At 43.1% G+C, this 19,505-nt stretch overlaps 1 protein-coding gene across 1 annotated transcript; it reads right to left on the bottom strand.

The window, feature by feature from the left end:
• On the bottom strand, positions 544-13,325 carry LOC109837511. Its single transcript, XM_020405793.1, has 5 exons — positions 12,828-13,325; positions 12,580-12,742; positions 11,854-12,491; positions 949-1,671; positions 544-843 (listed from the first exon to the last, which is right to left on the bottom strand). The coding sequence occupies exons 3-5, from the start codon at positions 12,451-12,453 to the stop codon at positions 778-780; spliced, it is 1,389 nt and encodes a 462-aa protein (XP_020261382.1). The 5' UTR covers positions 12,454-12,491; positions 12,580-12,742; positions 12,828-13,325; the 3' UTR covers positions 544-777.

Genomic DNA, 19,505 nt, shown 5'->3' with positions numbered 1-19,505 from the left:
CTTAGAGAGGGTGAGGGCTATGTTGGCCACATCCGGGCTCTCCAAGAAGTTCTGGGGAGAAGCTGTTTGTACTGCGACATATTTGATTAATAGGTCTCCTTCTGTTCCCTTAGGAGGGAAATGCCATGAATTTGTGTTCACGGGCAAACCTCTTGATTTAAATAATTTGAGAATTTTCGTAAGTCTTGGCTATGTGCATCAAAATATTGATAAGTTAGAACCTAGATCTAAGAAATGTGTTTTCTTAGGATATCCTGAAGGGGTAAAAGGTTATAGGCTTTGGAATAAGAGTGAACCGGGGTTTAAGATAGTGATAAGCAGAGATGTTGTTTTTAATGAAAATGAATTTCCTTGTTTACCTTTACATGTCCCTATTCCTGAAAATGATGCTCCAAATGAAATAATATTGCGATTTTTGAACTGCAAATTTATTATGTCGCTGATATAGACGAGAATTTTTGTGACATGATAGATGAGATGGGAAATTGCATCTGTCCATGATTTACACATTTCAGAAAATTCAAGTTTAGTCACAAAATATCTGATATGCATCTACGATAATCAACAGTTTACTAATCAACTAAAGAAATTTCTAGAAAAAAAATTCAAAAAATGTTAATCTACTACAGAAAGTTTTGAAAACTGTAAACCTCATTGACGGGAAGTTTGAAACAGAGCAACACATGAAGTTCAAGTTCACTATTAGAATAAGTAATATAGATTAGAGTAACATCTTCCTTGCTCGGCTTCTTTTGAGGCTGTAGCTTGTTCAGTGGATTAGGGAGAGAATAGCTTGCTCAGTGGATTGGAAGAGACCAGACAAGCTTTCAACAGATTCAAAACCTGCATCAAAGGGAATATAATACGAAAAAGGTTAGTTAGAAGATCAATATAATATGTAATTCTCAGGCCAAGAGTTTAGAAGTATGGAAGAATTAAAACTCCTACCTCTGCTTCTCCAAGTTCAACCTCTTTCTCAACTAAGCTGCTGATGGGAACTTTGAGCTCTTTGATCGCACCAATTTCAGATACGAGTGATACTGGTTTGACATCCATCTCATTAGTAACCATGAACCTAACAGACCTCTTTGCATACCCCCCTCCACTTTTCGTACTTGAGTTTGCCTTCTTTGGATTTATTTCATTTATATACACAGTGCCTACCCTCTTGTTCCCGAAAAGTTTGCATCCATAAAATCTGGCTCTCCTTGAAAGTTTCGCTTCAACTTTCAAAATCTGGTTGTCGCAGTTAAAATGTGGGTATAATTTGGGAGACAATAACATGTCCTTGCACTCCTCCGTTTTGATGCAATCGCCTGTAGCAGCCAAAAGCTCCACGCTGTTATACAAGTTGTCAACACAGACAACAGAGGACTGATGGTTCAGGAGCTTCACTATTGATCCGAGTGGGAAGGTAAGGAAGGAGAGAAGGACATCTACAAAATCATTCCCCGCTTCAGCAAACACAGCCTCCTCTGTGACCTTGTCCTCAACGACCTTCACACGTATTCTTCGGGATTGAATAGCTTCATTCTTAACTTCCGATTTGATTTGAGCAGTCTCTACCATGTCATTTTCTTCTTTGTGAATGTTCACTGATTCTTTCTTCTGCAAGAAAACATCTGTAAATGGCATCTTTGACAGCAGTAGGCTCTTCAGTAGACTTAAAACCTGAACATCGCCAAAAAAACAAATCAGAATTGTAACATGTATGGAGTTAAAAGGTTTCATTACGGTGTTGGAGAAACATGCAGATTCTACAGCAGCAAACCAATTTTCAGCTATTTTGCTTGCTGCATTTGGGAGTTGCATACTGAATTCTTTTTTTTAAGGATTAGTTTTCCCAAAGTTGCGATCAAATCGGTTGCAGGTTTGTTGTTGTAGTTGCCAGTTGGAAATTATTGAAATAAATCATAGATTGCCAATCAGCATAAATGAATTTTCTCTGTTGGAATATCACTTTTCTAAATATACAAATTATCAGATGAAGAAATTACAGAAACTCAGAAGAATCAGGCAAACCAGACGGCGGTCGACCGGTCCGGTCGACCGGATTCGTGCACAAAGCTTACTGTGCGTCAGGAAGGTGGTCGGTCGACCGGTGCGGTCGACCGAGGGGTTCTCTGGAGTTTGGGTTTTCTACTAGGAGCTGGTCGGTCGACCGGGCCGGTCGACCGGAATTGATCGCGGTCGACCGACCCGGTCGACCGACGCTGTTTTGGGCTGGGCTTTCAGGTTTTCGACCCGATTCGTTTTGTAAGTTCTATATATACCTAAACCTGTTTGTTTAGGGTAGAGGTTGGACGAATTTGAGCAGCCAAAGAGAGAGAATAATTGCATCCAATTGTGAGAGAGCTTTGAGAGATCTAGAGCTTTGTTTTAGGGTTTGGTCTAAGAGATTTGTAACCCTATTTGTATTCTCTTGATTTCTAGTAGAAAGAACTCCCCCCTCCTTGCCCCGTGGACGTAGGCAACTTGCCGAACCACGTAAATTCTTGTTCTTGCTGTGATTGTGGTTTGCATATTATTTGTGGTTTAGTTCAAGTTAGTGTTCGTGTTGCCCTAGAAAGCTTCCGCCGCGCACAACAATTGGTATCAGAGAGAGAATAATTACATCCAATTGGTATCAGAGCTAGATCGACAACATGGGAGATGCAAGCACGTCAGGTTCGTCTCTAACAAAGGCAATACAGAGTCTGAGCATCAATAACACGAAGATTGATGTTCCAAAGTTCGATGGCAAGATCAATTTTGGATTGTGGAGGTGTCAGGTGATGGATGCTTTGGATGCACAGAATTTGGAGGAGACTCTTGAGTTAAAAGAGAAACCCGCTGAGTTGGAGGATAAGGTTTGGAGAAAGATGAACAGTAGAGCTTGTGGTGTTATTAGGTCATGCTTGACGCCGGATCTTATTTATGATGTTATGAACGAGACGTCGGCGAAGAAGATGTGGGAAACACTCAATGAGAAATATCTTACGAAGAGCATTGAGAATCGGCTTCACTTGAAGAAGAGATTTTACCAGTTCAAGATGAAGAGAGGGGTTTCCATCAGGGAGCATGTCAACAATTTCACTAAGCTACTTTCAGATATGGCCAATGTTGATATTATAGTTGAGGATGAAGACAAGGCGATGCTACTTCTGTGTTCGTTGCCCGAAGATGATTATGGTACGTTCGTTCTCACTATGATCAATGGAAGAACTACAGTTAGCTACAAGGAGGTGACCTCAGCTTTGGTGAACTATGAGTTGAGGAGGAGTGATGGTGAACCCTCCGAGAAGGCATCGGGAGATGCGTTAGCAGTTCGAGGCCGAGATCCAAACCGTCGTCAGTTTAACCGCTCAAAGTCTAAGAATAGGAGTGCCTATAAGAGTGTTGGTAGAAATCAATGTCGGTATTGTAAAGAAGAAGGACATTGGAAGATTGACTGCCCAAAGTGGAAAGAAAAAGCCGGAAAGAATAAGGGGAAAGCTGCACAAGCTTCAGAAGTGAATGTTGCAAAAGCTATTGGTGAGCATTCAGATTCAGATTCTTCAGGCTATTCATGCCCTGCTTTACCGTCGGTTTGCTATGCGGATTCCACGGAGTGGATGATGGATTCGGGAGCTACATATCACATCTGCCCTAAGAGGGAGTGGTTTTCTAGCTTTGAGGAGCTGGAAAGAGGGGATGTCGTGCTTATGGGTAATGATCACGTATGCCCTATTGGTGGTATTGGTTCAGTCCGGATCAGGATGCATGATGGTGTAGTGAGGGAATTGAAGGAAGTGAGGTTCGTGCCGCAGTTGACGAAGAACATCATTTCTCTTGGGACTTTGGAGGCAGCAGGATATCGAGTGATCTTAGAGGATGCTACAGTGAAGGTCACGAAGGGTTCTATGGTGGTGATGCGAGGTGTCAGGGAAAACTACCTATACTACTTGAAGGGCAAGACAGTTACAGGGGGTCTGGCAGCTTCTATCACTACAGAGGAGGACACTACCACCTTATGGCACATGAGACTTGGACACACAGGAGATAAGTCCCTACAGTCATTGGCTAAAAAGGGGCTATTGAAAGGTGCTAAGACCTGCAAGATGGAATTGTGTGAGCATTGTGTACTTGGGAAGAAGACTAGAGTGAAGTTTGGCACCGCTGTTCATAACACCCTAGGTACATTGGATTATATTCACACAGACGTTTGGGGTCCTTCCAAGAACACATCTCTTGGTGGGGCCAACTATTTTGTCACTTTCATTGATGATTATTCCAGGAGGAATTGGGTATACCCGATGAAGCATAAACATCAGGTCCTGGATATTTTTGTGGAGTGGAAAAAGAAAGTGGAGCTGCAGACAGGTAGAAAGGTGAAGACTCTACGTTCAGATAACGGTGGAGAGTACAAGAGTGATCCGTTTATCCGTTTCTGTAGTTTTGCCGGGATCACGACATTAGAAGACACTTCACAGTTCGAGAGACACCGCAACAGAACGGGGTGGCTGAGAGATTGAACCGTACCTTGCTGGAGAAGGTGAGGTGTATGATGATGCAGAGTGGATTGCCTAGATCTTTTTAGGCCGAGGCGTTGGTTTATGCGAGCCATCTTGTGAACAGGTTGCCGTGCACTGCGATAGACGGGAAGACTCCTTTGGAGCGTTGGTTTGGTTCGGTGGCTAGTGACTATGAGTCACTTCGGATATTCGGGTGTCCAGCTTATTATCATGTCAGTGATGGTAAATTAAATCCGAGAGCGAGGAAAGCAATCTTTGTGGGATTTAGAGATGGAGTCAAAGGCTTCAAGTTATGGGATCCACAGGACAAGAAGATAGTTATTAGCAGAGATGTCACATTTGACGAGGCGTACATGATGAGGCCTCGAGCCCCTCAGCAGGTGGAGGGAGACCAGATAGGAGAGATATCGCAGCAGGTGGATGTTGATGTGACTCCACCCACTCCAGAGAACACTATATCCATTGAGGCTCCTACAGAGGTGACACTGGGAGGAGATGAGATGACAGATGGGCAGATACAGGATACAGTAGATCATGGGACTCAGGAACAGGGTCATGTTCAGAGGACCATTGCAGCAGATAGACCGAGGAGAGAGATTCGTCGGCCAGCTAGGTATAATGATGTCATGGTCGCATATGCATTATCAGTGGAGGTCGTTGATGATATGGTTCCAGCCACATTCAGGGAGGCAGAGTCTAGCCCCAATTCGATCAGGTGGAGGGAAGCTATGAAGGAGGAGATGCGGTCTCTTCAGAAGAACGACACTTGGACACTTGCACATCTACCTAAGGGTAAGAAAGCTATTGGTTGCAAGTGGGTATATGCGAAGAAGGAGGGATCTTCTATTGGGGACATAAGATTCAAAGCCAGATTGGTTGCCAAGGGATATGTACAGCTTGAGCGCATTGATTATAACGAGGTATTTTCACCCGTTGTGAAGCATTCGTCGATTCGGATTTTATTGGCATTGGTGGCACAGTTGGATTTGGATTTGGTCCAGATGGATGTGAAGACAGCCTTTCTACACGGTGATTTAGATGAGGAGATCTACATGACACAACCACAGGGTTTCAAAGCTGCAGGAAAGGAAAATTTGGTTTGTAAGCTGAAGAAGTCTCTTTATGGTTTGAAGCAGTCACCAAGACAGTGGTATAAGAGATTCGACGGCTTTATGATTGGCCGAGGGTACACGAGGAGCCCATATGACCCATGTGTTTATATGCACAAGCTACAGGATGGTGAGCTCATATATTTGCTTTTATATGTTGATGATATGCTTATTGCTTCCAGGAATTCTTCAGCTATTCGAAAGCTGAAAGAGGAGTTATCATCCGAGTTTGAGATGAAGGATCTTGGAGAGGCAAAGAAGATATTGGGTATGGAGATCGAGCGAGACAGGGTGAAGGGGAAATTGAAGCTTACACAGAAGAGCTACTTGCAGAAGATGTTGAAGAAATTCAGCTTTGATGGCAATGCAAAAGCAGTTAGCACACCATTGGCTCCCCACTTCAAGCTTTCAGCGTTGATGTCACCTGTTTCAGTTGAGGACAGAGATTATATGTCGAAGGTCCCATATGCTAGTGCAGTAGGTAGCTTGATGTATGCGATGGTGTGTACGAGGCCAGATTTGTCACAGGCCGTGAGCATGGTATCGAGATACATGCATGACCCCGGGAAGGGTCACTGGGAGGCCGTGAAGTGGATTCTACGGTATGTTCGAGGCACCGTGGATGTTGGTTTAGTGTTTCAGAAGGATGAGAAGGACGGGCAGGCTTGTATTGGTTATGTGGATTCAGATTATGCTGGAGATCTTGACAAACGCCGGTCTACGTCAGGTTATGCTTTTACATTGGCAGGTGCACCTGTATGTTGGCGTTGCACGCTTCAGTCCACAGTGGCTCTCTCTACTACAGAGGCAGAGTATATGGCAGTTACTGAAGCTATTAAGGAGGCTTTATGGTTGCGTGGATTATTGGAGGACTTGGGGATTGCACAGGAGACTATTCGGATATATTGTGATAGTATGTCGGCTATCTATTTGGCAAAGAACCAGGTTTATCATGCGCGCACAAAGCACATCGATGTCAGATTCCACTTTGTACGGGACGTCTTGAATGATGGAGATGTCATATTGGAGAAGGTCCACACAAATGACAACCCTGCAGATATGTTGACCAAAGTTGTTTCAGGAGTGAAATTTGGTCATTGTTTGAAGTTGTTGAACATCCTTCAGTGCTGAGGCCGTTGGCGGCCATTTGGGTGAACTACGTTCGGCTTGATTCCTTGGGCAAGAGGATACGTAGGCAGTCTTTAGATGCAGCCGGTTTGATCAGTTGATCAAGATGGGGGGAGCAGGTTTGCCTAATTAAAATATCTTCTTGGTAAATGGAGTGGAATTAAAATACCAATATAGTTATTTAGCCGATATTACTGTGAACACTAATGAAATAATGAGAGATTTCGCACCTAAGGAATTTCAGCATCAGCAGCAGAATCAGGAAAAACAGGTGGCGGTCGACCGGTCCGGTCGACCGGATTCGTGCACAAGGAGGTCGGTCGACCGGCCCGGTCGACCGACGGCTCTCTGGATTTTTGGGGCTTCTGCTGGATGGTGATCGGTCGACCGGGCCGGTCGACCGGAATTGATCGCGGTCGACCGGTCCGGTCGACCGACGCTGTTTTGGGCTGGGCTTTCAGGTTTTCGACCCGATTCGTTTTGTAAGTTCTATATATACCTAAACCTGTTTGTTTAGGGTAGAGGTTGGACGAATTTGAGCAGCCAAAGAGAGAGAATCATTGCATCCAATTGTGAGAGAGCTTTGAGAGATCTAGAGCTTTGTTTTAGGGTTTGGTCTGAGAGATTTGTAACCCTATTTGTATTCCCTTGATTTCTAGTAGTAAAATCTCCCCCCTCCTTGCCCCGTGGACGTAGGCAACTTGCCGAACCACGTAAATTCTTGTTCTTGCTGTGATTGTGGTTTGCATATTATTTGTGGTTTAGTTCAAGTTAGTGTTCGTGTTGCCCTAGAAAGCTTCCGCCGCGCACAACATCAGATACATATGCTCCAACTGATTATGTAATCTAATTAATAGGAAAAGTGACGCTGCAGTTTAGAACTCCTTTCACAATTTAGGAAAATGAGAACAGTAAGGCTATGTTTGGTTTGAGAGAAAGGGAGAGAAAATAAAAAGAAAGAGAAAGTGAAAAGAAAGGAAAAGAAAAATAAAAGAAAATGATACTCTTTTTATTGTTTGGTTAGAAAGAATGTTGTAAGGAAAGTTAGAAGAAAAATCATAAGAAAGTCATTTTCTCTTGTTTGGTTGCCTTTCTGAGGAAAAAAGGAAGAAAATTATCACAACATAATTTTAATTCATACTTTTTGGATTTAGAATTAGATTTTAAATAATTTATAAAAAATAGTTAAATTAAATTGTAATTCTGTCATATTTTCAAAAAAATTACAAGTTATTGTACATGTTTACACAATCTTAATTCAAGAAAATTTAGTCAAATTTACGATGACTCTAAATTTGCATATAATCTTACATGGTCTTGGACTTGCAAGTTATTCATAACCTCAGGTGAAGAAAGATGATTCCGAATAAGCTCTAGACAATGATGCAATTCAAGCATAATTATTCGAAATTAGTATCATTCATATATTAGGAAGTAACAGGTTAATAAACATGTATTTAAAAAAATTGGCAATTTCCTAACACAAAAACTTGAGTGGCCATCAACATCGAGTTTGTAAATATTAACAAGCACAAAACACAACCACCTTTGATGTACAGAAGATTGAGGATTGGGATTAAAACAGATTCGACCCCCCTCTGCAATTCTGTATGCCGCTCTAGAACGAACTTGGTCCGTGATTTAAGAAAACACGCACAGGGCCCGGCCGTCCCGCACAATAAAACCCCGGTGCCGATGTGCGTGAACAAAAACAATGCCCCTTTCACTGATTAGTTAATAGTACAAACACATGCATCTTCTCTCCTCCTTCCACTTATTAACATACACTTGGTAGCAGCGCGCATAAATATAATCAACGTGAAGCCATTAATTTCTGGTGCATGTATACTTTCTCCGTTGTACCGTGCCCACCAAATTCCCACTCGAACAAGGATGAGACGACATGTGTGGCTCTTCACGAGGACCACCTTTGTCTGTTGGATACTGGGTATGAAGGTAAATATTAGAATATAAACTTGTGTGGCCATCAACATCGAGTTTGTAAATATCACATCAACGCGAAAAAGCTTGACGCGGGGGCCAAAAAGGCGATATTATTAGGGTATGCAAAGGGCATAAAGACTACCGCCTTTGGTGTACAGAAGATTCGAAGTTCGTGATCAGCAGAGATGTTACCTTTGATGAGAAGTCCATGATTGCTAAAGCATCCAAGGATGATGATGTTAGGACTGTTGGGACTTCAAAGTTCCAGGTTATTAAGATAGAACCTAAAGACCAACCAGGTTCTAGTCATGTTCAAGTGAGAAATCAGGTAGATGATGAGCTTGAGCAGGAAGAGGTTCGAATACACAAACACTACAACAATAGCAGCTCGAAGATAGTTTGGCTACCACTAGGCTAAGACGAGCATACAAGCAGGTACTGAAGCTGGGGACTGATCAACCCCTGAAGCACTATAGGGAGATTAATTTGGTGGAATACGCACTCTCGGTGAAGGAAGATGAGTCGGTCTCCTTCAAGGAAGCTATTCGGGACGATGATAGTGAGAGTTGGTTGGCTGCGATAAAGTAGGATATGGAATCTCTTCGGAAGAACCAAACATGAGAGGTGGTCCCATTGCTCATAGGAAGAAAAGTTATAGATTATAAGTAGGTGTATAAAAGAAAAGAGGATCCTTCAGAGCTCGGTGGTACAAGACTAGGCTAGTGGCTAAGGGGTTTTCACAAAGAGAGGGTGTAGATTACAATAAGATTTTTTCTCTGGTGGTGAAATATACTTCTATTCGGGTGCTATTGAGTATTGTTGCTCATGGTGATCTTGAGCTGGAACAACTCGATGTTAAAACGGTCTTCTTACACGGAGACTTGGATGAAGAGATCTACATGTATCAACCTGAGGGCTATAATGTTGAGGATAAGGAGCATCATGTATATCGTTTGAGGAAGTCACTCTATGGACTGAAGCAATCTCCTCGGCAGTGGTACAAGCGATTTGACTCCTTCATGTTGAAGTATGGATTTTCTCGAAGCGATTATGATTGTTGTGTTTACATTCGGAAGCTTCGTATAGATGATTATATCTATCTCCTTTTATATGTAGATGACATGCTTATTGCTTCAAAAAGTAGGGTGGAGATAGATAGGCTAAAATCTTAACTTGGTAAAGAGTTTGAGATGAAGAACATGGACACTACTAGGAAAATACTGGGTATGAAGATTAGAAGAGAGATGGCGAATCGGCGATTGTTCTTGAATCAGAAGGGCTACATAGAGCGGGTGATCGTAAGGTTCGGGATGCAAAGTGCAAAATCGGTGGTGACTCCATTGGCTCCACACTTCAAGCTTTCAGGAAAACAATCTCCCACTACAGCGGAAGAGAATGCGCACATGGAGCGCGTTCCCTATGCTAGTGCAATTGGCAGCTTAATGTACGCAATGGCGTGTACACGTCCAGATTTTTCATAGGCGGTCAGTGTCGTCAGAAGATTCATTGCGAATCTGGAAAAGATGCATTGGAAAGAGGTAAAGTGGGTCCTGAGGTACTTGAAGGGTACCGTTAATACGGGGTCTATGTTTTGATAGAGATACATGTCAGATTGACGGGTTTGTGGACTCGGATTATGCGGACGATCTAGATAGACGACGATCTACTACTGGTTATGTATTCAGGATACATGGGGCTCCAGTTAGTTAGCGATCGATGTTGCAGGCTACAGCGGTACTTTCTACTACAGAGGTTGAGTACATGGCCATGGTGAAGGGAGTGAATAAAGCATTGTGGTTGTGGGGTCTTCTAGACGATTTGGGGATTGAGCAGGAGAACGTGAACTTGTGGTGCGACAGTCAGAGTACGATTCACTTAGCGAAGAATCAAGTTCATCATGCTTGTACCAAGCATATCGATGTCAGATATCATTTCGTACGGGATGTCATAGAGGAAGGAGATATTTCTCTTATGAAGGTGCATACGAATGAGAATCACGCGGACATGTTAACCAAGGTGGTCACGGGTAGCAAGTTTAAGCATTGCTTGGACTTGCTTCATATCAGCCCGTGTTGATTTGCCCGAGAGGGCATGGCCCTTCGGGGCGGTGATAGGGTGAGGTGGAGACTATATGGAGAACAATAGGAGAACTACGGTTAGCTTGATCCCGATGGAGGGTACGTAAGCAACCGCAGTATAGTGGCACAGCTATTTTGGCCGGGTTTGACCAATGGAGATCTCTCTGGTGATGTCCACGGTGTTCTTCTGGTGTTTCGTCCATAATTTGAGGTTTATCAAATAATGTACGAGGTGGAGAATTATGAACACGGCGTGATTGAAAAGCGCTCACGTGATTGTGAGCGGCATGATTGAAAAGCGGTGCAGCAGTCATGGCCCACCCGCTTCACTACGCAACTCATGTGCAGCGGTTTTCAGTTTCGGCACCGGCCCAATTTTTTCCTATAAATAGCGTGTCATCTTCCTAGGGTTTTGTGTGGGGAGAAAAAAGCAGAGGTGAAAACGAGTTTTTTCGGCTGTAAAACAAAAGAGGGTTAGGCAGCAGTCCTTTTAGATAAAAAACAGAGTCTTTTCAGATCTAGAAAAGAGAGATCTTGAGGAGAGAAAAGAGAGTCTTTTCACAAGAGAGATGCCAATTTCTTTTGGGTAAAAAAATCAGATCTTCTTCTTTGAGACGAGCTTGTGGATTGTACAAGTCGTCGGTGTTCTCCTCATAGTGGAATCTCCCCTCACCCCTCCCGTGGAAGTAGGCAAGTTTGTCGAACCACGAAAATCTCGGGTCTTTACTGTTTTTATTGTGTTTGCTATTGTTTGTAGGTTCCCTCAACAATTCAGTCCTAGAACTGATGAGAGGAAGAGTGTATATTTCACCTTGCTGGGATATTTCACTTTCTGTTCTTGTTTCCTTCGCGAAATGGGAATATAGAGGTTGGCTTGAGTTTTGTGAAAACAAAAGTCAGGGCTTTCTCAGGTTGATATCGCTTCCGCGGCGGGGTGAGCGTGTCGGCGCCCCCAACAAAAACTTTGGAACCGAAAGATCTTAAAGGCATGCCATGAACGCATGTTTTTTACGTGCCAAGTTTAAATTTTAATTAGTCATAAATAACTCTAAGAATATATAAAATTGACTAAGGAAGATGGTTTGATTATAACTTTCTTACCTCATTTCTGCTAACATCCACAATCCTTTCCTCAAGAACATCTGCATCTTCTATCCCTAGCTTCTGAAGCAAAGAGACGGTAGTAATGGTAGTAGCACGTGTTACATGCAAGTCATCTGTAATAACATACGTGGCTGCTTCTTTTAGAAAAACGCTGTTCTTTGCATTATTCTCCACTTTATCCCAGAGGCCACATTGATCCGTTGCCTTTCCACAGAGGCAGGGAGAACCACGAAACGAACTATAAAGCTTATTCTTGATGAAGCAACCAAATGTGGGGCACGTGTAGTGTCGCCGGGGCATTAAGTCATCAGCATTGACCACTAAGTCTTCACACGGTATTTCTGCTTCACTTCTGGGCTGGAGCAGCATCGTCTTACAAGCTTTGGTCTCCAGATACTTGGGGTCGAGATTCTCCACGCTCTTGTACAATTTGTCCATGCATCCAACTGATGACTCCTTGTTGAGGAGTCTGATAATAGTCCCCATTGGCAACGTCAAGAAGCTAAAAAGAATATCTACGAACTCCTCCTCTGATTCAGCAAACACCACCCTGTTCCTTTTTGTGTCCACGACGAGCTTCAACGTGACAGTAAACATCTTGCTCGACGACTCCAAAGAAGAAGAGGCTTCTTTTGCTGTCGTGACAAACACCCAAGAAAAAAAAATAACCATCGGAGGAAAGCACAGAAAATATCGAGAAAACAAAACGCAGATATCACTTACGCGGAGATCTCCACCCTAAAACCCAATACAATCTTTCCTCTGAAACTAAGTTCTTCTCAGGTTACTTTGATGTTCTCTGGCTATTTTTTTGGTGTTGTAATAAAGTCGTATATATAGAATTGACCAGGCCCAATTTGAATAGGATTAGAATACTCTTGGTGACCTGCAAGACACAAATCCGAATTCTCATCAATTTTCTACCAATAGGAATTCAATTCCTGTTAGGACTTCAATCCAATTCAACTAACCCATCGCCAAAGCCAACTCAAACAGCAAAGTTCTCTTGGCGTTCACACTCTCCAGACGAAGGAAGTCATCGATATATGCTACTCCAGTACTCAACACTTTCTTCTTTTCTTGATTCTCTGAAGTCCTCCTTCAATTATACTTGGAACTTTAGAAAGTGCGGTAATCTTCTGTTAGAATTTCTTACCTGCAAACCATTTAATTTTCGCTGTTTCTTTTGGCTCTCTTTAAGTCTTAAAGATTGTTTTACCATATGATATGATGCAGAAAAGTCCTTTCAAATCTTCTAGATATTAGGAAGGCAAAAAATTGCTAAGTTGATTTCTATGCAGAACCCCAATTAAATAGCTTGTTTGAATCATATAATCTGTGTCCCCGAGATGAACCATGATGTTATCTACATACACACTGCACATTATGCGTATCGACAAATTACTAGGCTGGTTTGTGGGACTCTGAGCTGTTAAATTACAGGACTGTGGAAATATTTCACTATTTGCAAAGACTGCAGGCCGTCAGATATTAGTTGGTGCTTCCTGTTTCCATGCAGTATTTTTATATTATTTTGATAATTAATATCATTCATGAAGCCCACCGAGTGAAAATTTTTATTGGTGAGTTGTAAAGAGTATTTGCATCAAGGATGTAGAGGACTGTGAATCTACTTTTTGACAGATATTAGTTGAGCTGTTAAATTACAGGACTGTGAATCTACTTTTTGACTTCTCCCCGAACAATTAACCAATGGAAACAGTTGGAAAGCAAGGATCGCACAATTTTTGGTCCGGTTCTGCGGTCTTGATTTTAAAGAATACCTACAATTAGTAGTTACTTGCGTTAATACTATTAGCTTATCTCAGTAGGTCCAACAATTAAAAGTATTTTTATATTATTTTTATAATTAATATCATTCATGAAGCCCACCGAGTGAAAATTTTTATTGGTGAGTTGTAAAGAGTATTTGCATCAAGGATGTAGAGGACCTCCGTTGCACAATTTCACACCAAAAGAGCAACTACAATAACAACCAAATCTTCAAATTCAGGTGTTAGTTCCTAACATAAAACGACTAATCAATGATTGCCAACATTTCGATATCATAATCTGTCAGTGCTGGACTAACTAGTGTGTGTGTGTGTGTGTGTGTTTTCCTTTTTTTTAATGATCACATTCACAAAGGAAGAATATGGTCAAAAACAAGAAAAGAGAGGGAGATATAAACCAACCCCACTTTAAAAATGTGATCCATTGAAAGCTTGTACTCTGAATAGTTTCAGTTGTGTTTTTTATCAGAACTAATTCCTTTTATTTTCAAGCGGTTGTTGTTCATTCTATTTCATTAGGTCATGTCTTGTTGGGAATTTAACACTGAAACCCCTAATGCAACGAAAAACGCAGAATAGAGAACAGTACACAAGATTTACGAGGTTCGGCAACTGCCTACGTCCTCGGGAGCCACACAGTCAATTTCTTATTTAATCTAACAAGAAATTACAAATTAAGAGCAAATCTCTAAACTGAGATTCCTCAAATGATCACTGTAGCTACAGTGTTAATACCCACAATAAAATCCCTCTTCTCTTTTCTCTCTCTTCTTAAATCTCCCCTCAAACACTGTTGAGAGCTGGAGATCAAAAGGCAAAATCGCTGCTGCGATTTGAGAAGATGAACGCTGCTGCGTTAAAAGGATCCGCCGCCAGAGAAAAGTCGGGGAAGGAAAAAGCAACAAAACCCTAGGAATTGGGGCTGCTTTTATAGGCGAGATTGATGGGCTGGCGACAGCCTGTCGCCAGCCGCGTTCGATCGAACGCGGGTGTGGGACTATCGCCAAGACGCGTGGTGCGAGAGTGCGGACGCGAGGGTACAGAGCGCTCGAACGCGAGGCCGTCGCCCGCACCAAATCAGCGATGGCTCGCGTCGCCGCCTCCGAGGGTCGCGTTCACCAACGCCACCATCCGTTCGCCCAATTCGAGCTTTCACCGAAGCTTTTCGCCGTCACTCCCACGCTCACCAGCGTTCGTCCCGAGCTACGTCGGCAGCTCTCCTCGTCGCCGGCGGAGGTTTGTTTCCACCCCTAATTCTAACAATCTCCCACTTGGAGACCAAACCGACGGCAACAGGCTATCTCATCAAACTCCTCTTCTCCTGTGTGGCTCCGCCCTCATCATCTATGCATGAAGGCCAACTGAAGTTGCACGCAACTCCAGTTTCTGAAAGGTCGCTACCTTTGTCAACATATCCGCTGGATACTTTCTTCCTTGGATATTCTGTTGAAATCCTTTGACAACTCGTCGGGCTCTGTATCTTCTGGAACCATTCTGCTCCTTTTTCACTCGATACACCCACTTGTTGTGACGTGCCTTCTTCCCCATGGGCAACTCAGCTAGTCCCCATGTCTGGTTGGAGATCAGAGATTTCTTCTCTTCTTTCGTAGCAAACTCCCACTTGCTCGCATCTCCACTCTGACAAGCTTCATCAAAGCTTTCAGACTCTCCTCCATTTGTCAGCAACATATAATTCATGTATCTGCTGTTAGGCACAGGAGGACGAGTAGTTCTCCTCAATATCGGAGCTGGTGCGTCGGGCTCCTGCGCACCGTTCTGTCCAACAGTCTCTTCTGGCTGAGGACCTTCTGCATTGGGTTCTTCCGAGAGGTTATCTGGGACATCATCTGCATCTACAAATGTTGACTCGCTCTCTGAGTCACCATCATCTGTCCTGTGCATGTCCTTGTACATCACCTTCTCGTTGAATGTCATATCTCTGCACCTGATCACCTTCTTGTTTTCGTTGTCCCAAATGCGGTAGCCGAACTCGTCTTCACCATACCTGATGAATGTGCATTTCTTGGACTTGGGATCAGGCTCATTCCTGTTTTGATCACTTATATGCACATAAGCTACACAACCGAAAACTTTGAGATGTGAGAGGGTTACCTCCTTTCCGCACCATACCTCTTCTGGTATTCTGTGCTCCAATGGAACCGATGGACCTCGGTTGATCAAGTAAGCTGCTGTGTTGACTGCTTCTGCCCAGAACTGCTTCGGTAGACCTGACTGCGTCCGAATGCTTCTGGCTCTCTCTGTCAACGTTCTATTCATGCGCTCAGCCACACCATTATGTTGAGGCGTGCCGGGCACGATCCTCTCCATTCTGATACCGTGCTCATAACAGAAACTTCTTGAATCTGGTGTCTTCATACTCACCACCATTGTCTGTTCTGAGTTTCTTTACCCTCAAACCGGTCTCATTCTCGACCATGGCTTTCCATCTTCTGAAAGCCTCAAACACTTCTGACTTTTTCTTCAGAAAGTAGACCCATACTTTCCGAGAGTGATCATCAATAAAAGTCACGAAGTAGTGTTTCCCACCAATCGACGCGGTGGTTGTTGGTCCCCAAACATCTGAGTGAACAAGCTCTAGCTTCTGCTTCCTGGGGGGTCTGCTACTTGCCTGAAAGCTAACTCTGTTCTGCTTTCCAAGTATGCATTCTTCACACACATCAATCTCTACTGATTGTAAACCTGGGAGTTTTCTCTTTGTGTGCATAACCTTCATCCCCTTTTCACTCATATGACCGAGTCTCTGGTGCCACAGCTTTGAAGTCTCATTGCCTGCCGCAACTGAGATCGAACAACGTGCACCTGCTGTCATATACAGTGTACTAGTCTTCCTGTCTCTGGCAATCGTCATTGCGCCCTTCGAAATCCTCCAGTCATCGCCATGGAAAGTCATCGTGTAGCCTTCACTAGCCAGCTGGCTTACTGAGATTAAGTTCCTCTTCAGGTCGGGAATATACCTGACATCCTTCAGCTCCCATACTGACCCATTCAGCTTAATCTTCACTACACCTTTGCCAATAATGGCACATGCTTGATCGTCACCAAGATATACATTTCCAAGGTTTCCGGGGATATACTTCTCGAGGAATTCTTTCTGAGAAGTAGCATGGAATGATGCTCCCGAGTCCAACACCCAAGACTCCTCCTTGCTCTCCAAAGAGCATATCAGCGCATCATCTCCTCCTGAGGTGGAGGCAACATTCACATCTGCATTTGCCTCCCACTCCTCCCGTGCACTCCTGCACTGATTCTTGTAGTGCCCGGTTTTCCCGCACTTCCAACACTCGATAGCCTTCGAACTGTTGGGATTTCTGGATTTGGATCTCCTATCATCTGATCCATTTCCTCTGGTTGAACTTTTACCTCTTGACTCTGTATGCAATACTGAAGAGGTTGTAGCTTCACCCGACTCTCTCCGTCGGATCTCCTCACTGAGAACCAGATCACGAACGTCGTCAAACTTCAACTTATTGCTTCCCGATGAGCTACTCACAGCTGTGACCGTAGCATTCCAACTCTCTGGTAGGGAAGACAAAAGGATCAACGCTCGAACTTCCTCATCAAACTCAATACCAACTGAACTCAATTGGGTCGTGACTGTATTGAGTTCATTGAGATGATGTGCCACCGATGCACCTTCCGCCATTCGCAGATTAAACAACCGCCTCATTAAATGGACTTTATTTGAGGCTGATGGCTTCTCATACATATTTGAGAGTACTGCCATAAGATCTGCTGTGGTCTTCTCCTTTGCAATGTTAAAAGCAACATTGTGGGTTAACGTCAAACGAATAACCCCGAGGGCTTTTCTGTCCAGAAGATTCCAATCTTTTTTCTTCATACCCTCTGGCTTCTTCCCCGAGAGAGGTTGATACAAATTTTTCTGATACAGATAATCCTCTATCTGCATTTTCCAGAATCCGAAATCTGATCCATCAAACTTCTCTATTCTCACCTTTCCCTCATCTGCGGCCATGGCTCCCACTTGAATCTGACTTCCTCTAGATTGTTTCACGCTCTGATACCAGTTGTTGGGAATTTAACACTGAAACCCCTAATGCAACGAAAAACGCAGAATAGAGAACAGTACACAAGATTTACGAGGTTCGGCAACTGCCTACGTCCTCGGGAGCCACACAGTCAATTTCTTATTTAATTTAACAAGAAATTACAAATTAAGAGCAAATCTCTAAACTGAGATTCCTCAGACAAACACTGTAGCTACAGTGTTAATACCCACTTTATAAAACCCCTCTTCTCTTTTCTCTCTCTTCTTAAAATCCCTATCTTTATCTCCCCTCAAACTCGGATTGAGAGCTGGAGATCAAAATCGCTGCTGCGATTTAAAGGGGATGAACGCTGCTGCGTTTAAGAGAGTTGAACGCTTACTGCGTTTGGGGTTTTTCACCGCCGCCAGAGAAAGAGGTCGGGGAGGAGGAGCAGCGAAAACCCTAGGCCTGGGGTTTTCTTTTATAGGCGGAACGATGACAGGCTGGCGACAGCCTGTCGCCTCGCGTCCGCCTTCCGAGGGTCGCGTTCACCAACGCCACCATCGCGTTCGCCAATTCGAGCTTCACCTAAAGCTTTCGCCGTCGACTCCCACGCTCACCAGCATCGTCCTCGAGCTCGTCGGAGCTCTTCCTCGTCGGACGGAGGTTGGTATCCACCTCAACCTAACATGTCTTTTCCAGGAGATCATTATGCTTACCCTTAATTATTGGTTAGATCTTTATCATTATGCTTACCCTTAATTAGGATACTCAAAAATGAATGTCCTGGTTCACTTTCCTTGTCTACTTTCCTACCTCATCCTACAGTTAAACATAATCATGCTCTATTAACCATCAGTAGCTCTTTTATGACGTCCAACCTCTCTAAATAAATTTACCAGGATTGCTACTATGTACTTTTTGCCTTTTTTTTGGGATAAAAACGGTGGGACTTCCCCTGCATTTCATTAAAAAGAGTTTAACGAAACATATAGATACAACACATTGCACTCTCCTCGCAAAATACAAAAGTAATACAAAAGGCGATATAGGCATAGCAGCGGTGAAGCTCAATAGAGGAGTGCAAAGGCCAAGTGAGGGACTACTCGCTATAAGATCCACTCTCTTGGTAACCCGGTGATACATCAATGTCCTACAACCTTCTGTCATCATAGTCCTCATGAACATTGCGGCATAAATCGACATGAGTAAACTGTATGAAAGCTCTGTCCCTTTGCCTCATCTGACAATGAACATGTCTAGAGCATAAAATGAAAAAGCATGTGAAGAAATGTACATGATGCAGATCTTGTACTATTTCCAAAAATTCTATTATTTCTCTCATGTCAGACCGCCCATCAAGAGGCCACTATAATTGAGAAACATAAAGATTGATCTCTTTTATTCTAGTTTTGATCCAAGCAGACCAAATATCACATAAAGATCTTAGCTGATCAACACCACCGAAGTACAATCTAATATTTTCCCAGAGAACATTCATAAAAAGATAATGGAGGAATAAATATTCTACTATTTCAGCATTTGAAAGATAGAGGACATAGATATTAGGTCATCAGGTTGTCCCACGTCAGGATAGCATTTCTAATGGCAAGCCACAAAAATGCTTTCATAGGTACTCTAGATGTCCATATAACTTAGCCATTGCTGATTTACCCCCACCTAAATATATTTATCTATACCAAGTAACAAGTATAAACTGAAATTTGCTTTACTCACTGAATATCTGATAATTGAGATGTTTCTGGAAATTTGACTTTACTCGCTAAATATCTGATCTATCTTCAACTATCAACAGTTTACGCACAAAGGTCTCATTCAACTAAAGAGA

Source organism: Asparagus officinalis, chromosome 4, assembly GCF_001876935.1.
Source record: "Asparagus officinalis chromosome 4, Aspof.V1, whole genome shotgun sequence".
Taxonomy (NCBI): domain Eukaryota; kingdom Viridiplantae; phylum Streptophyta; class Magnoliopsida; order Asparagales; family Asparagaceae; genus Asparagus; species Asparagus officinalis.
Note: the sequence above shows the minus strand (reverse complement) of the source record. Positions and strands in the feature narration are given on the sequence as shown.

Bases quoted from the DNA above. Each gene is read 5' to 3' on its own strand.
- LOC109837511 (XM_020405793.1), bottom strand. From the start codon at position 12,453: ATGTTTACTGTCACGTTGAAGCTCGTCGTGGACACAAAAAGGAACAGG. The intron at 1,672-11,853 runs GTAAGAAAGTTA...GGCGATGTTCAG, and splicing joins TGGATGTTAGCAGAAATGAG to GTTTTAAGTCTACTGAAGAG. The intron at 844-948 runs GTAGGAGTTTTA...CCTTTGATGCAG, and splicing joins TTGAACTTGGAGAAGCAGAG to GTTTTGAATCTGTTGAAAGC.